The 18,821-nt window shown below is 45.5% G+C and overlaps 1 protein-coding gene across 6 annotated transcripts in view; it reads right to left on the bottom strand.

Annotated features, from left to right (window-relative positions):
• mpped1 (metallophosphoesterase domain containing 1) overlaps positions 1-18,821 on the bottom strand; it is a 45,635-nt gene that overhangs the window by 15,588 nt on the left and 11,226 nt on the right. For all 6 annotated transcript variants that reach the window (XR_008089017.1, XR_008089013.1, XR_008089014.1 and 3 more), the window contains exon 4: positions 13,999-14,224. Coding sequence is in view for 1 of the 6 variants with exons in the window: in XM_052492021.1 (XP_052347981.1) it covers positions 13,999-14,224 (226 nt within the window). In the remaining 5 variants the exon portion in view is untranslated. The remainder of the gene's footprint in view (positions 1-13,998; positions 14,225-18,821) is intronic.

Below are 18,821 nucleotides of genomic sequence, written 5' to 3'. Positions count from 1 at the left end.
GGAGAGGTCCATTGGGACTCCACTGCTCAGATAGAGGTCAACAGAGCTGCTTAGAGATGCTATTAGCGTCTTCCTGTTCTCATTTACTCATTCACTAGCCTGGAGGCTAGGTGGGCTAGTTCAAACACAGGCTACTGACTGTTAACACTGCTTCCTATTACTGGGTAATTACACACAAACAATACATTCTACTCTGAGGGAACTTCTCTCTGTCAGTATTAGATACTAGTAAATACTGCTAGGTACTCTATGTCCTCTGACTGTCTGATATCTCCTATTGTCCTCTTTGTTTAGTCTACTCTATGAGCCAGTGAGGAGCCATTTTAAAATGAGTCAGTTTAAGAAGCAGGACACTGCTTCTGTCCCATTCTCTCTATCGTACAGAATAGGATTAAAATCTTTCAATAGGAAAGTTATAAATTAATTTACACACACACACACACACACACACACACACACACACACACACACACACACACACACACACACACACACACACACACACACACACACACACACACACACACACACACACACACACACACACACACACACACACACGCACACACACACACTGGTACATGGAAGCATGAGAAAGTTTGACTCCAAGAAGACGCTATTTCATGTTACAGAGAAATACGTTACTTTCTCTTATCCATTATTAATCCCAACTCTAAACCTTTCTCAGCGCACACTATTCTCCCTCCCACACACAATAGTTAATGTACAGACTTTGATGTTTAATCACGACTACCACACACACAAGCCAGTCCACCCGGCAAGATTGATCCTCACAGCAGGACTACTGAGACAGAGGGAGGGATGGAGGGAGAGAGAAGGGGAAGGCGAGGGAGAGGGACAGGGAGAGGGAGAAGAGAGGGACGGACAACGACACTGATGCAGAGAGAGAAGGAGATTGAAAGAGAGAGAAAGAAAGGGAGTGGGATAGAGGGGAAATAAGAGATGGGGAAGGAGAGAGAGAATGCTGAAAGGCAGACTACTGTATATCTGACTGACAGTATGGAGGATAAGAAATGTGACAGGGCCCAGCCCAGCCTGCAGTAACTGAAAGGTAGCTGGTTCGAATCAGCCATTCTGCCCTGGAGCAAGGCTGTTAACCCCCGATGGTGTCGATTAAAGGCAGGCCCCTACACCTCTGATTCAGAGAGGTTGAGTTAAATGTGGAAGACACATTTCGGGTTGAATGCATTCAGTTGTGCAACTGACTAGGTATCCCCCTTTCCCTGTGTGAGCTACAGAACAGTCCTTACTTCAACACCCCCGTACCCTCCCGTTCTTCCTGTCACCATCTTGTCCTTATTTAATCTTTCATTCTCCATCTTCATTTGATCTATCCACGTACCATAACTCAACCCATCTATTCCTCCTATATTTCTGTCATCTAGTGAGCCCACTCTCTCCCTCCCTCTCTTCCTGTCTAATCTCACCTCTCCACCTCTTTACCTCCAACTGCCCCCATCCCCACTTCCCCTCTCTCTGTGGAGAGGCAGATTGGGGACATATTGGCCCTCAGCGTGACTTATGTAACACCCAGCAGGTTCAGGAGGAACCGAGGAGCACCGGGCTGACACACACACACACACACACACACACACACACACACACACACACACACACACACACACACACACACACACACACACACACACACACACACACACACACACACACACACACACACACACACACACACACACACACACACACACACACGCACGCTCAAAATTCGGAAAGAAATATGAACACACACAAGACACCGAAACAGGGAAACTGTATCAGTAAATGTTGACCCACGGGAAATCAAGCAATGCTGTTTTGTAGTCAGTCTCTCCTCCCATCTTTCCCTCTCTCACTGCCTGTGTGCGTGTCTCTGTAATGGCTTAATTGCAGGTGACTGGTGAGCGCGGTAATGGTCTAAGCACTGGATGGGTGGAGGATTAGGTGACGGACAACCACCGAGCTCTCATCCACTAAACACAGTACAGTCACTAAGCTACACCAGTCAATGTCTGGCCCCGGGGCTGACACACACACACACACACCTGCACAACTCCCTCTGAGCTGATATACACATTTTGATATACACAGATACACCCCCATACAGCAGTAGTCTCAGAGTGTCCAACCATCCTGGTGAAACTGGAGCAGACCAAGGTGGCGTCGCAGAGCCCATCTGTGACACACACACACACACACACACACACACACACACACACACACACACACACACACACACACACACACACACACACACACACACACACACACACACACACACACACACACACACACACACACACACACACACACACACACACACACACACACACACACACACACCAACCAAGCCTCATCAACAAAACAGTGATGGGTACAGAGACACTTGTCTTGTGTGAAGTCTGAAAGGCCTGGTTCTCTGGACCAGTAGCAGTCAGCCTCACAGCTGTGCTCATTCACAGCTTCACACTCATCAGCAGCACCAGCACACAACCCAAGAACCCCCACCACCTCCAATGTTAGGTTTAAAGCCAGGCATGTTCTTATAGGGTTTTCTCAAAGGAGAGCATATATTCTGCCTATAAAAAACTTATATTTATTGAACTAGAAGCAGCACACAACAATATTATACAGCTGTGAAGCTGCCTGTACATTTCCTATTGAAAATCTACATTTCTTTATCAAATCAAGCTGGTTTCATCCATTCCCACAGCGAGCCCCGTCAATGAAGAGCAGCTGCTGTCTAAACCAACCTCTAACCCTCACCTCCCCCCATAAATCCCAGAGCTCCCACCTGTGTTTGTCACCCCTCCCTCCCTCCCATATCTACTCCTCCACTGTGTCATTAATTCTGCTTGTTTGGTGAAATGCTGAAACATTGTTCCCACCGCCCCTTGTCGATCACATACACACACGCACGCACGCACGCACGCACGCACGCACGCACGCACGCACGCACGCACGCACGCACGCACGCACGCACGCACGCACGCACACACACACACACACACACACACACACACACACACACACACACACACACACACACACACACACACACACACACACACACACACACACACACACCTGGCAGGTCTCTGTCTCCCTATAGACTGATGTTTCCCACATTTAATAAAATGCAGGCAGACTTCCTCGATGAGGGATGGAGGGAATTAGGAGAGGAAAACATAGGGGGAAGAGAAAGATATTATATACTGTAGAGAGAAGGAGAGACCGATAGACAAAGACAAAAAAGAGAACAATGAATTAGAAATGGAAAAAAAGAGTGATACAGACGTACCACCAGATAGATAAAGAAAGAAAAACGAGAGAGAGAGAGAGAGAGAGAGCAACAGAGGGACTGATGCGTAGGGTTAGTGACAGATGAATAGATAGATGTCTCTTGTTCCTGCTCTCCTCTCTTCCTCTGTCCCTCTCTTCCTCTCCCTCTCTCGCCTGCCTGCTGCTGTTCCTCTGTAATCAAGTTGGATTTCAGAAAAGACAAACGCATCCCTGCCCCCCCTCACTTTCCTCTCCTCCATGCCTCTCCCCCCCCTCACTTTTTTTTTTAGAAACAGTTAGGAAAAGTACGGATCAGCAGAAACTAGCCCAGTCAGAATCTCAGAATCTCAGAGGATAGAGCCTCTCACACACATCTCTCCTATACCTGTGCTATAGCTTACACAGCGTACGCTTCACAATTGTACACCTGCACACATGTCAAAACTACATCAGTGACATGCATTAAAGTGGGACTTAGGAAAGACTAGTAGTTAAACAGACACATGACTTTGAATGAACTTAACACAACAGAATATGACATCTGGGTCGTTCACTATCGTATTATCACTAATATTTCTGGTGTTTTACATCGCACCATAAAGCAGCAACGGAAGCTCTGAAACTAAATCAGGCTAAAAGCATTTCTTCCCGTATTAACCCGAGAGGAACACTTTTATTGACAATGTTTCAGCAATTTACTGCCCTTTTTCAAATAAGTATTTTAACCATGAATTTAGAAGTTACAATACAGTTGCCAATACAATCTCAAGCAATATGCAGTAAACAGAATTATATCACCCTCTCTACCTAATCAATAGACTAAAGGTCGACCGATTATGATTTTTCAACGCCGATACCGATACTTGGAGGACCAAAAAAAGCCGATACCGATTAATCGACCGATTTTATTTATTTGCAATAATGACAATTACAACAATACTAAATTAACACTTATTAACTTAATATAATACATTAATAAAAATCTATTTAGCCTCATATAAATAATGAAACATGTTCAATTTGTTTTAAATAATGCAAAAACAAAGTGTTGGAGAAGTAAAAGTTAAATATGTGCCATGTAAAAAAACTAACGTTTGAGTTCCTTGCTCAGAACATGAGAACATATGACATTTGGTGGTTCCTTTTAACATGAGACTTCAATATTCCCAGGTAAGAGGTTTTAGGTTGTAGTTATTATAGTATTTATAGGACTATACCATTTGTATTTCATATACTTTTGACTAGTGGATGTTCTTATCGGCACTATAGTATTGCCCGTGTAACAGTATAGCCTTCCGTCCCTCTCCTCGCCCCTACCTGGGCTCGAACCAGGAACACATCGACAACAGCCACACTCGAAGCAGCGTTACCCATCGCTCCACAAAAGCCACGGCCCTTTGCAAGGGGAATAACTACTCCAAGTCTCAGAGCCAGTGACGTTTGAAACTCTATTAGAGCGCACCCCGCTAACTAGCTAGCCATTTCACATCGGTTACACCAGCCATTTGGCTGATACGCTTGAAGTCATAAACAGTGCTGTGCTTGCGAAGAGCTGCTGGCAAAACGCACGAAAGTGCTGTTTGAATGCTTACGAGCCTGCTGCTGCCTACCATAGCTCAGGCAGACTGCTTTATCAAATCATAGACTTAATTACAACATAACGCACAGAAATACGAGCCTTTGGTCATTAATATGGTCGAATCTGGAAACTATCATTTAAAAAACAAAACGTTTATTATTTCAGTGAAATATGGAACTGTTCGGTATTTTATCTAATGGGTGGCATCCATAAGTCTAAACATTCTTGTTACATTGTACAACCTTCAATGTTATGCCATAATTACATAAAATTCTTGCGAATTAGTTCGCAATGAGCCAGGCTGCCCAAACTGTTGCATATACCCTGACTCTGAGTGCAATGAACGCAAGAGAACGCAAGAGAAATGACACAATTTCACCTGGTTAATATTGCCTGCTAACATGGATTTCTTTTAGCTAAATATGCAGGTTTAAAAATATGTACTTCTGTGTTTTTAAGAAAGGCATTGGTGTTTATGGTTAGGTACAGTCGTCCAACGATTGTGCTTTTTGCGCAAATGCGTTTTTGTTAAATCATCCCCCAGCATTGCATCGATTATATGCAATGCAGGACACACTAGATAAACTAGTAATATCATCAACCATGTGTAGTTATAACTAGTGATTATGATTGATTGATAGTTTTTTATAAGATAAGTTTAATGCTAGCTAGCAACTTACCTTGGCTTCTACTGCATTCGCCTAACAGGCTCCTCGTGGAGTGCAATGAGAGGCAGGTGGTTATTGCATTGGACTAGTTAACTGTAAGGTTGGAAGATTGGATCCCCCGAGCCGACAAGGTGAAAATCTGTCGTTCTGCCCCTGAACAAGGCAGTTAACCCACCGTTCCTAGGTCGTCATTGAAAATAAGAATGTGTTCTTAACTGACTTAATGTGTTCTTAAACTAGTCAAATTAAGGTATATTTAAAAAAATAATAATAATAATTATAAAAAATCTGCAAAATCGGCGCCCAAAAATAACGATTTCAGATTGTTATGAAAACTTGAAATCGGCCCGAATTAATCGTCCATTCCGATTAATCGGTCGACCTCTACAATAGACTGCTCACAAGGTTCCAATATTAAGACACGTAGTCACACTATGACACGCCTGTCATGGATCCCTATGAAATGCACTGTCAGGAATAGATACTGTGCATGGTCATGACATGCTCTGTGAGTTTCTCCAGATTCTGTAGCCAACTACCCCGAACAAAGAACCCCCCTCCCCGCTCCCCCTATTCCTGGCTGGGTAGTGCAAGGTACTGAGAGATGACAAATCTGCTGGGTCATGAGAGACGACTTCATGTCCAGCGATAATGAGCTCCCGTCGGACGCTGCTCTCACAGGATGCTCAGAGACACGTTTCACTAACGTTGCCGCTAGGGTGGGGGGGGATTTCATGTGGACGTCCACATGCCGCCACCTATGTCTTCTCGCAAAGTGGATACACTTGAAAGAATGTGTGAAAGAGAAAGGAAGGAGAGAATGAGAGAAGAGAAACATGGGAAAAAAGAGCCTGACAGACAAACAGACAGAGAGGAAGATTGGCAGACAAAGAAAGACTAAGAGGATGAGGAAGTGAGCCTCTCTGTGGATGTACATGTTCAATGTGTGTGTTCGCCAGCAGCGTGTGTGTGTGTGGAGAAGTAGGGGTGTAGGCAGCGCCTGCTTCCAACATCCTGTAAGCCTCCCTTGTTGCAGCAGGTGGAGGAAAGCTGCAGCAGCCCAGTGTGTGTTTGGGTGTTGTGTGTGTGATGAGAGCAGGTGGGTGAGAACTGTGTCATATGGAGGTGCCTGGAGCGGCACTGGAGGGGTCCAAACTCTGCAGGCATCAGGGGGGGGGGACGAGGACAGAGGAGGGCCAAGAAAGAAAGAGGGGAGGGGACAGTGGGAGGAACGGAATACATATGCCAGCAAGGTTCCCCTTAAAAATGTGTCTGTGCGATGACCCACCTAATGCTTAAAGTAGTGATGTTGTATCAAGCCAGCGCTCATGATGTTAAAGCCATTAGTTGACCTACCATGTGAATAACACTGATCTGGGTCAACATGGTCATAAAGGTCCAACGCACAGTAATCTGAACTTCCCCCTCCACTTTGAAGTAAACTGCAGATTGAGTAGAATATCTGACATCTCTAGCCTCTTATACCTGACACTAGCCCTCTTACACATTCTCCTGTGTCCATACCTGCCCATACGCCATTCATCCACGGTCTAGTCTGACTCCACTCAAAATACCTCTATAGAGTGCCACAGGGAGACAACAGGTCTTTACCGTATTTTGATTCCCATGGTTGAGCCTAGACTGCTGCCTGCCTGCCTGCTTGTCTCATTTCCACAGTTCCCTAATAACAACCGTGGCACTAGTCGCTAACCCTGTTAGCGTAGAACATAATGCATTCCCATTTAAATAGCATTTAGAAGCGCTAGGGAGGCACATCTGTCCCTTCCTGTTCTAAATAATGACCAATTACCATGGAGGAAGAGGTGGCTTCACAGGGGAGGAGTGACAGTCGAGACGACAGTGGGGAAGACAGGGAAGAGTGGAGAGAATGGGGAGGGGCTTTCCTTTTTAATTGGTGGCAGATCTCAATGTGACGTGTATATTTTTCTTGTTCTTATGATTCTGCAGAAGGGGGGGGGTGAAATAAGGAGGAAGTGGGGAGAAGAGGTAGGGAGAGGTAGGGAGAGAAAAAGCGTGATGAGGCAAAAAGTGAGGGGAGGAGGGAAAGAGCGAGAGAGAAAGAGGGCGAGAGAAAAAGAGAGGGACTAGCATGTGTCTAAGCTGTGTTTGTCTTGGAGGGATAATGTGCGTTAGCTACATCCACTACAGTCTAATTCTGTCCAGAAAAGCTGTTGGACTTCTCCCCCCCTCCTTCAGAGTGATAGTTGCCTTGGCAACCGTGGCAAATCTTCCCTTTGTCAAACAGATGTCCCATTTAGTTGGAAATTAGAATGTGTAAAAACCCACGAGACACAAATTATTTCAAAGTTCTCCGTTGGACAGAGGGAGAGAGAAGAACAGGAAAGAAAGGAAAAGAAAAAGGAGGGCCTTCTACTGTTACTCCCTCCCTCCCATCCACCAGTCTCCTGTGCATAAGGAAACACACTGATTTGCCAAAGATAGAGGTTGATGGGATGGTAAGGGTGGGGTGAAAATATGGCAGGCGGGGGGGGGGGAGAGTGACCCCTGTTTTGAACCAGTGCTGGGCATCATGGCAGCACACGTTCCAGCACAGCAGAAGGGTCTGATATAGAGGACAGAGACACCCTAAGGGGGAAGAAATCACCCCACACACACAAACACTCACAGCATCATACAACCCCACTCACACCCCTGATGCCTTTTTGGACAAGTATTCCTGGTCCTCTAGACTGGTTCTGACTGTGTGGTGTAATTGTGGTCAACAAGGACACTGACCAGTGACTGCTCACTGCCTGACCCGACTGAGACCGCAAGGGAGAAACTATACGCTGAGAACAACACTATATCTCTGTGTGTGTGAGCAAGAAACAGAGAGAAGAGGGAGAACATATGGATAGAATCACTTTAATTCAGAATTAATATGAAGCCCACATGCCTTGGAGAGGGGAATCAAGGAGAATGGCCTACAGCACCACACACACGCACGCACGCACGCACGCACGCACGCACACGCGCACACACACACACACACACACACACACACACACACACACACACACACACACACACACACACACACACACACAGACACAAAGTATTTCCTCTTGAGGCCATTTAACAGGTAATTTAAAGAGAAATCCCTACAGGGAAACGACACACTAAACGTCTTCTCCTCCTCGTTCATTCTCTCTCTCCCTCCCTTCATAACACCTCACCATAACAGTGTGTTTACTCACCTGCAGGTACAGAGACTGACGGCACTTAGAGAAAGAAAACGAGAATGGAGGAAAGAGATTAAAGAACAAAGAGAATCTACGAAGGAGGGAAAGTGACAAGTGTTGAAGTAGGCCGTTATCTCTCCCTTTTCCCCTCCAAACTTTAAGTGGCCGTTTATTACTACTCAGTGTTCATCACAGGGTATCTCACTGTCCCACTTGGGGAATACACCTCAACCACTGGAAACAGGTGATGTGGAGGAACAAGAGAGAAAGAAAAAAAGAGGAGGGAGAGAGAAGGAGGGGTAGAGCACAGGGTTGCAGGGGTTTTGGGACAGTCTCTGAGCACATCAGAATTTAATTTAGCAAGGACCCTGGTGAGCAGCCCTACAAAAGCAACACCCACGACAAGACACTACTGTAGCTAGCTAGCGCACACATGGAAGGACGATCTCTCCCTCTCTCCCTCGTTATAATATCCTGTAAGAGATGTTCAGCAGTAACAGCTAGAACTCTTAGACAAACTCCAAAGAGGTCAAATGACCTTCATCATTTCTACATCATTAGAGTCATTATATAAAACCCCTGGAGTATTCTGTCCCTCTCTCCCTCTGCCACTCTCCACCCATCCTCTCAGTCTACATCAAAACACCTGTTAATTAAAAACAGAGAAAGAGGAGAGATCTCTCCTTCTTTCCATCCCCCCTTCATCAGAGAAGTTTTCAAAACAGGGGGAGCAGGTATTCTGTCCCTCACCATGAATCAAAGAGAGGAGAGGGGGAGGAAGAGGGGGAGGAAGAGTAGAAGACTCTCTTCATCTCTTTAGTTTTTCTGATGAGCTTTCTTAATTGGGCCACTATAGAAAGAAGTGAAATCCTAAATAATTAAAAAATCTAATTAAGGAGTCTTTTGCATCTCCGTGCTTAATTATTCCGTGCGGAGAGCAGTGGGGAGCGATACATTTCTCCCTTTTTCATTAAAAAAAAGTCTCCTCATCCCACCACTCCCCCATCAATAAACAGCTCCTGATTTCGCTCCTCTGTCCTCCCCCTCTCTCTCTCCCGCCGCTCTTCAGATGTGTGTGTGTCTCTGTGTGTGTGGTGTGTGCCGTCCTTAGAGACTGTCATTATGAACACTTAGAGAGAGTTAACCCATTAGTTCATTCCACAGAGAGGGCCGCTATAAGGCCTCTGTTACTCTCTCCATCCCCCTCTTCTCCATCTCTCCCCCTTTCTCGCGCTCCTTTCTCCATTCCTGCCTCTCAATCTCTACATCTCTCTTTCTTTACCCCATTCTCTTACCTTCTTTCTACACCCTCTCCCTTTTACCTCTCTCTGCAATACTATTCCTATCACCCTACTATATATCTCTCTCAGGAGAAAACCAGTGAAGAGAGAGTGAAATACTGTGAGGATCTATGTGGAACTAAAGCTGTAGAAAGAACATGTTCAAAAGGACATGTTTAACTACAAGGTGATCATTCATTGTTCCATCCATGAGCAAGGTGAGGACGACACAGTTGTGTTGATGATAACTGAATCACAATTCAATTCATTGTTTAAGGGATTGGTTTACGATGAATTGAATCAGGCCCACAGTCTCTGCTAATCATTTAAATAGGCTACATCATTTATAGTTCACTTCTTGGCTATACCAGTAGGGCGCGCACACACACACACACACACACACACACACACACACACACACACACACACACACACACACACACACACACACACACACACACACACACACACACACACACACACACACACACACACACACACACACACACACACGCACCACAGTGTTGTGATCTCCTTAATTAGCCATGTGATTAGCTACATTGGAAGTCTGCAGTGAAGCGAAGAGCTCTCTCTCCCCTGTGTAAAACAAAACGTGTTCCGAGACCTCGGATACACTCTGACACACACAGCTGTAGATTACACTAATGCTGCCACCTCTGCCCTCTCTGACACACTCAAAATAGAAGGCCTAAAATTCCAAACACAGTTGAGCAGGTCTACATTTTTTTTTAAACTTGCTCGTTCCACTTTGTCCTGCTTCTCCCCTTTTCCCTCGTTCCGCTGTGTTTCTGTGCTTCTGCGTTGTGTAGTGGAATCTCTGCCTCGTTTGGGCTTTGAAAAGACGACTACTGTGGCTAATTCCCATGCCTCCCACGCTTCTGTTAGACTATGGTTTGGGGCTCTACTGTTCTGCCTCCATCACACACACACACACACACACACACACACACACACACACACACACACACACACACACACACACACACACACACACACACACACACACACACACACACACACACACACACACACACACACACACACACACACACACACACACACACACACACACACACACACACACTCCATTCTGTCTCCCCGTCCCTTTAGCTCTGAGACACGGGGTGGCTTTGCGATACGCCCATGACAAATGACTTGTAAACTTGCATTACTGTCAGAACAGGAACAGAGGCACACACACACGCACACACACACACACACAACTGCTCCCCCATGCTGTCCTTTTGATTCCACATTTCAGAGAATGACAAATTGTTAGGATTCGGGTAGGATGCAGCATGCTATGTTCGGATCTAATTTTGTCTGGAGACTGGGGGGTAGGGATAGGGATGGTGGAGCTGTGAGTGTGTGTGTGTGTGTGTGTGTGTGTGTGTGTGTGTGTGTGTGTGTGTGTGTGTGTGTGTGTGTGTGTGTGTGTGTGTGTGTGTGTGTGTGTGTGTGTGTGTGTGTGTGCGTGCGTGTGTGTGTGTGTCTGTGACGGAGACAAGGGACGGACAAGGAAGCACCGTGCTGCGAGCAACCTGCCATCAGACCCCCACGAGGAGAGAGGGACGGATGAAGGGATAGAAAAGAGAACGAGTGATTGAAGGATGACAGAACATAAGTAAAGATGGATGGAGGGATGGGGAGAAGGAGAGATATGGGTTTGGAACAGGGCTTTGTGGAATAGTGATGGCTGAGGGGATTGAGGGAAAAGAATGGAGGAAATGAGACAGGGAGAGATAAGGGGAAGAAGGGAGATGGAGGGAGGGAGAGTGACTGGAGCAGAGGGGAGAGTGACTGTGCTGTTATAGTTCATTCAGGCCAGATGACTTGCCAGGGCAGGAGACACAGGCAGACAGACAGGCTTCTCTCCTCCCACCACCCAGAGGCTACAGTACAGGTTGGCCACGGGCCATAAAGCAGTGCCAGCCTGGCATCGCCATGGAGACGGGACTGGAGAGGGTAAAGCAGGCGCTGTCCCACTGCTCCGGACAGAGATTAGAGATAGAAAGAGACATCCTCGTTCCCCCGCGTTCCCCTGTGCTCCCCACTGCCGAGCCAGCGACATGTGGAGCGCACAGACAGACAGGTGGATTGAGGGAGAGAGAGAGGGATGAGGAGAGGTAGAGAGATAGAGGAACAGACAGGTGGATTGAGGGAGAGAGAGGGATGAGGAGAGGTAGAGAGATAGAGGAACAGACAGGCGGATTGAGGGAGGGAAGAGGACAGGTAGAGAGATAGAGGAACAGACAGGTGGATTGAGGGAGGAAAGAGGACAGGTAGAGAGATAGAGGAGCAGACAGGTGGATTGAGGGAGAGGGGAGGGTTGAGGAGAGGTAGAGAGATAGAGGAGCAGAAAGGTGGATTGTGGGAGAGGGGAGGGTTGAGGAGAGGTAGAGAGATAGAGGAGCAGACAGGTGGATTGAGGGAGAGGGGGAGGGATGAGGAGAGGTAGACAGATAGAGGAGCAGACAGGCGGTTTGAGGGAGAGGGAGGGATGAGGAGAGGTTGAGAGATAGAGGAGCAGACAGGTGGATTGAGGGGAGGATGAGGAGAGGTAGACACCTGAAAGACACCTGAAACCCCACCTCTAAGGAATACCTAGGATAGGATAAGTAATCCTTCTCACCCCCCTTTAAGATTTAGATGCACTACTGTAAAGTGACTGTTCCACTGGATGTCACAAGGTGAATGCACCAATTTGTAAGTCGCTCTGGATAAGAGCGTCTGCTAAATGACTTAAATGTAAATGTAAATGTAGAGAGATAGAGGAACAGACAGGTGGATTGAGGGAGAGGGAGGGATGAGGAGAGGTAGAGATATATACAGGAGCAGACAGGTGGATTGAGGGAGGGATGAGGAGAGGTAGAGAGATAGAGGAGCAGACAGTGTGGAGAGGGGAACACACAGAGCCTCCAGCTGGAGTCCCCTGTACTGGAGGAACAGAGCCTCGGGCTGCTGCACACACACACACACACACACACACACACACACACACACACACACACACACACACACACACACACACACACACACACACACACACACACACACACACACACACACACACACACACACACACACACACACACGCATGCGCACACACACAGGCACGCTAACACACACACACCATTTAATCTGCCTTCTGTGGTAAGCCTACTGCACAAGCCAAGCCAAGCCAAGCCCAGCCGGTGTTACTGAATTGAAGCTGTGTACACCATTCTTCCTCTCACACCCTCAGTCTTCAGTTCTCTCCTGCTTCATTTCTCATTCACTCTCTCTGTCCCTCCCTCCCTCTTTCTTCATCTCTCTCTCTCTCCCTTTCCCTCTCCATTCTCTCTCTCGCTCTCTCTCACCCCTTCTCACTATCTCAACACACCTCAGGCATCTCTCTATAGCGGCTATTCCTCTAACTCAAGGGACCCCACTATCTCAGCAAACCAATGACCTAACATTGGGGGCCCCACACGCACATCCCTCCCAAAAACACACTACCTCTGTGGCCCCTCACCAAAAACACATGGACACACCAAAAACACTGCATCATGGAGCATTGGTCACACACACACACACACACACACACACACACACACACACACACACACACACACACACACACACACACACACACACACACACACACACACACACACACACACACACACACACACACACACACACACAGCCTGGCGCTGCCCGGGGAGAGAAAACAGGAGAGGAGAGGAGAGAGGGTGAAAAAGAAGGAACCATAGCTAGAGAAGTAACCATGAAAAAGAAAAGCATGGGAGGAAGTGTGTGGAGGGGAGGGTGAGTGAATGACTGACAGGAAAGTAAGTGGAGAGGAAGGACAAAGTGGTTGTGAGAGAAGATTGATAGATAGAAATAGATCAAGTAGTAAGAGTGTTGTCCACTATCAGGTATACTGCAGTTACAGAGTTACCCACCAGGGGGAGCCATAGATGCGGAAGCCGCGTACGGTGACCTCTGAGTCCTGCAGGTAGATACAGTTGGTGAGCAGGGACTGGACGTTCTCATAGTTCTCTGGTTTCAACTTGGAGGCTGATGGGAAGTAGTAGAAGTCCTGCTTGATCAGGTCAGCCATGAACTCCTGGTCAAAGGTCAACTCATGGTTCCCCGCAATCACTATCTTTATGTCATAGGGCAAGGTGCCTGGGAGGGAGAGGAGAGAAAGGAGAAAATGGACCATCAGTTCAAAAGTAGTCCACACCCATTCAACAAACTTCTACAGGTACAACAGAGTACAAAAATCCAATGGAAAAAGATAATTAATTGATACAGAATGTCTATTTTTTGTCTCGTCTGTCATGGGTCATACTAGCTCCGATCCATCTTAGTTGCAATAGTGTCAACAATCATATTTGTTTTGTTCATTTTCACAAAGACATCTCTCATCTGACAGTCACAGTTCCATTAATCACAGGTAACAAAGGAATAGGAAAGTCAAACAGTCAAAACTGTTCGCTGCTCTGGCTCCCCAATGGTGGAACACACTCCCTCACGACGCCAGGACAGCGGAGTCAATCACCACCTTCCGGAGACACCTGAAACCCCACCTCTTTAAGGAATACCTAGGATAGGATAAAGTAATCCTTCTCACCCCCCTTAAAAGATTTAGATGCACTATTGTAAAGTGGCTGTTCCACTGGATGTCATAAGGTGAATGCACCAATTTGTAAGTCGCTCTGGATAAGAGCGTCTGCTAAATGACTTAAATGTAATGTAAATGAAAGGAAATATTTCACGGAACCTTCAATACAGTTATTTCATTATTTAGAATTTTAGGGATAGTCTTTTTAAAACATTTTTAGGAATATTATAAATAAAAGGATTTTAGAACTATAGTAAATATCAAACATATTCTATTAGAATAACCATTTTCTACATGAGCCATTGCAAGCATATCTTTATCATAGATGGGCCCTTCATCCAAACCCAGTCAATAATCGTGTACTGTAACTCTTCCTCCTCCTTCTCCTCTAATTGTCTATTCAGAGATGGGCACAGTGGGGACAGTCCATCGATCCACATTGCCTGTCCAACACTGTGGCAGGCCAACACACACACTTCTACATATCCCCTAATGTTTTCAAAGGGTTGATGAAAAAACCTTGTGAAAACCATGACAAATCTGAGGGTCTTCTTTGTCTACGAGACGTGAGACGCATCGGCGTTTGTCAGGTAGCACGGTTGATGGAGACTTCAATCGCTGTGCGTTTTTTGACAATTACTGCGAGAACGATGTGGCATGCTGTGTGTGTGTGTGTGCGTCGTGCTGCTGAAAAGGAGTAATTAAACTCAGCTTTAGGAGAGGCTGACAACTCAAGAGACGGCTCTGTCACAACAGCCAGTCAGAGAACAGTGACAGCATCCAGAGAGACAGAAGGTGGGGTGGGGGTGGGGGGGGAGAACTAGCTAGGCTGGATGTAACACATTTTGTTCTTGCATGTAAACTTTATTTATTGGGTTATTGTACAGATAGACATAATGGCAATAAACTGTATAGACCTTGATTTGAGTTTTTGTTACTCATAGAAACAACAAAATAACCTAAACCATAAGAATGAACTTACAACATGATTTTTTGCACCTGAAAACAAAGGCAAGTTTACATACAGGCATGATTTAACAGCAAACAGTGAACATCACAAAGTAGGGTCATAACTCACTTGTGACAACCATATAAATAGAATGATTATTTTTCTATGGTTCCAATAAATGGTCACAATGTGCAGCCAGAAAAATAGTGGAATGTGTACAGTAGCATTCCAAGTGTTCCACTGTTCAGAGAAATAGTGGAATGTGTACAGTACCATTCCAAGTGTTCCACTGTTCAGAGAAATAGTAGAATGTGTACAGTACCATTCCAAGTGTTCCACTGTTCAGAGAAATAGTGGAATGTGTACAGTAGCATTCCAAGTGTTCCACTGTTCAGAGAAATAGTGGAATGTGTACAGTACCATTCCAAGTGTTCCACTGTTCAGAGAAATAGTGGAATGTGTACAGTACCATTCCAAGTGTTCCGCTGTTCAGAGAAATAGTAGAATGTGTACAGTACCATTCCAAGTGTTCCACTGTTCAGAGAAATAATGGAATGTGTACAGTAGCGTTCCAAGTGTTCCACTGTTCAGAGAAATAGTAGAATGTGTACAGTACCATTCCAAGTGTTCCACTGTTCAGAGAAATAGTGGAATGTGTACAGTACCATTCCAAGTGTTCCACTGTTCAGAGAAATAGTGGAATGTGTACAGTACCATTCCAAGTGTTCCACTGTTCAGAGAAATAGTGGAATGTGTACAGTACCATTCCAAGTGTTCCACTGTTCAGAGAAATAGTGGAATGTGTACAGTAGCGTTCCAAGTGTTCCACTGTTCAGAGAAATAGTGGAATGTGTACAGTACCATTCCAAGTGTTCCACTGTTCAGAGAAATAGTAGAATGTGTACAGTACCATTCCAAGTTTTCCACTGTTCAGAGAAATAGTAGAATGTGTATAGTACCATTCCAAGTGTTCCACTGTTCAGAGAAATAGTAGAATGTGTACAGTACCATTCCAAGTGTTCCACTGTTCAGAGAAATAGTAGAATGTGTACAGTACCATTCCAAGTGTTCCACTGTTCAGAGAAATAGTGGAATGTGTACAGTACCATTCCAAGTGTTCCACTGTTCAGAGAAATAGTGGAATGTGTACAGTACCATTCCAAGTGTTCCACTGTTCAGAGAAATAGTAGAATGTGTACAGTACCATTCCAAGTGTTCCACTGTTCAGAGAAATAGTGGAATGTGTACAGTACCATTCCAAGTGTTCCACTGTTCAGAGAAATAGTGGAATGTGTACAGTACCATTCCAAGTGTTCCACTGTTCAGAGAAATAGCACAATGCCTTAAGTATCTATCTTCATACTTTACTGACAGACAACCCAAATGCCTTTTCCAGCCAATAAAAAGTAAATCCTGAAAAAAGTTAACTCTTCCTAACAGAGCCCCCCCCACCAACATGGACTGGCCGGTATTCACACTTCTTTTTTTCCCTTTTACCCCCTTTTCTCCCCAAAGTCTTGTTCAGATTCCAACATGGTAGTTTGGCATGGAACGCCGGCTCAGTTTTGTAAAAGAAGTGAGAGAAGAGAAGGAAGTATACTCATGGACGTTGTTTTAAAGAAGAACTTGTGTCCAAACACCTTCCGGAGGCTTTGAGACGCCAAGACGTGCAGCCAGGAGGCTGTTAGGAGCTTCAGTTCATCTGATGACTTAAAGGGACATTTCATGTTCATCATCACCACCCCAACATCAACATATGTGAAAATGGCATGTTTCTATGTTTTGTGAACGTCTTCGGTGTGCATCGTGTGATTTGAACCAATTATGAGTAGGCATTGCCAACTAATTGGTGGATGTCGTCATTGGAAACATTTATCTTCCTCAATGTTTTTTCCCTAGAAAATGCACCATTTTAACATATGTTGATGTTGTTGGTGGTGCTGGAGATGATGAATGTTGAAATGTCCTTTTAAAGAAGATAAGCCTGCAGATACTCCTGGAGCAAGGACAACAGCAGAAGTTGGAACACACAGAACACCCGAAGCCTGATGTCCCATTTGCAGATGATCAGATAGAGGCTGTCAAATAGCCCAGGTTAAAGACGGAGTGAGAGTGGCCAAGGACTGAGGCAACACCTACAGTGTCATCGTTTCCTATTTGTCCTACTTCCATTCCCATTTCCTCTGCCGCCTTATCTTGAAACTTTTGAAATTAAGGACCTCTTAACAAAAAACACTGACCCAGTATATAAATTCAATTATGTCTATTTCCCTAGGTAGGATGTAACCGGAAAAAAATCCATCAAATACGTTCACTGGCCCTCAGTTAGGAGTGGAGTTAGGTCGACTGGAGTGAAGCATACCTCGTTCAGTAAACACGCCCCCGCATCCACCTCCATTAATTCAAGTTTTATGGGTGACATTTTAAAATCATGTTTGGTGAAAGGCTGAATCTGCATATTGTATGATGAGAATTATGGCCAGGAGCGTTTCCTGACTACATGACCTTACCAGGAAAAACTCCTGGTCCTATGTACTTTATGAACACCACCAGTGATCAAAACATGATGTTCTTCCAATGAGTCAAAGTAGGCCGTGCGTGTCTCTTTATCAAACATAATCTCCATACAGGCACAGTGGAACAATGTATCAACGCTCAAATCACCGTTCCACAATACAGTCACTCTCCCACATCCACAAAGAACACACGTTGGACACAATAACTCACTCAAACACAAAACTACATGAAGAAAGATGAATGCGATGCTTTTGAAAAGAGAAAGGAAGGTGAGAGAGAGGCGACAGAGTGAGGGAGAGAAAGAAAGAGGTAGAGAGAGACTAATCCAAATATGCAGGCAGCGGAGTACTGTCTGCTGCTGTTAGCAACCATCTTTTCTCAACTTTTGTCTTAGATTTCAAAAGCCGCTTTCAAGCAACAAATAGTTTAAATTTCCCTGTGAATCACCCGCACAAAGCAGCCAGCCTTCTCTGTGTTTCAGTTCAAAAGAAGTAATCAAATAAAAACACATGTACACACACACACAGTAAAACACACTCAAAAACACGCACAACACTTCTGTCTAAGTCTAAAACTTGTCTAAGCAGCCCTGCACTAAATTCTCCTACCAAGACACACTGCAGAGGCGCCCTCCCTCCCCCTCTTCCCTCCCTCTCCATCCCTCCCTCTCTTCCCTCCCGCCCTCTCCATCT

The sequence above is a fragment of the Oncorhynchus keta genome, chromosome 33 (assembly GCF_023373465.1).
Source record: "Oncorhynchus keta strain PuntledgeMale-10-30-2019 chromosome 33, Oket_V2, whole genome shotgun sequence".
Taxonomy (NCBI): Eukaryota; Metazoa; Chordata; class Actinopteri; order Salmoniformes; family Salmonidae; genus Oncorhynchus; species Oncorhynchus keta.
This window is presented reverse-complemented; position numbering and strand designations above follow the sequence as displayed.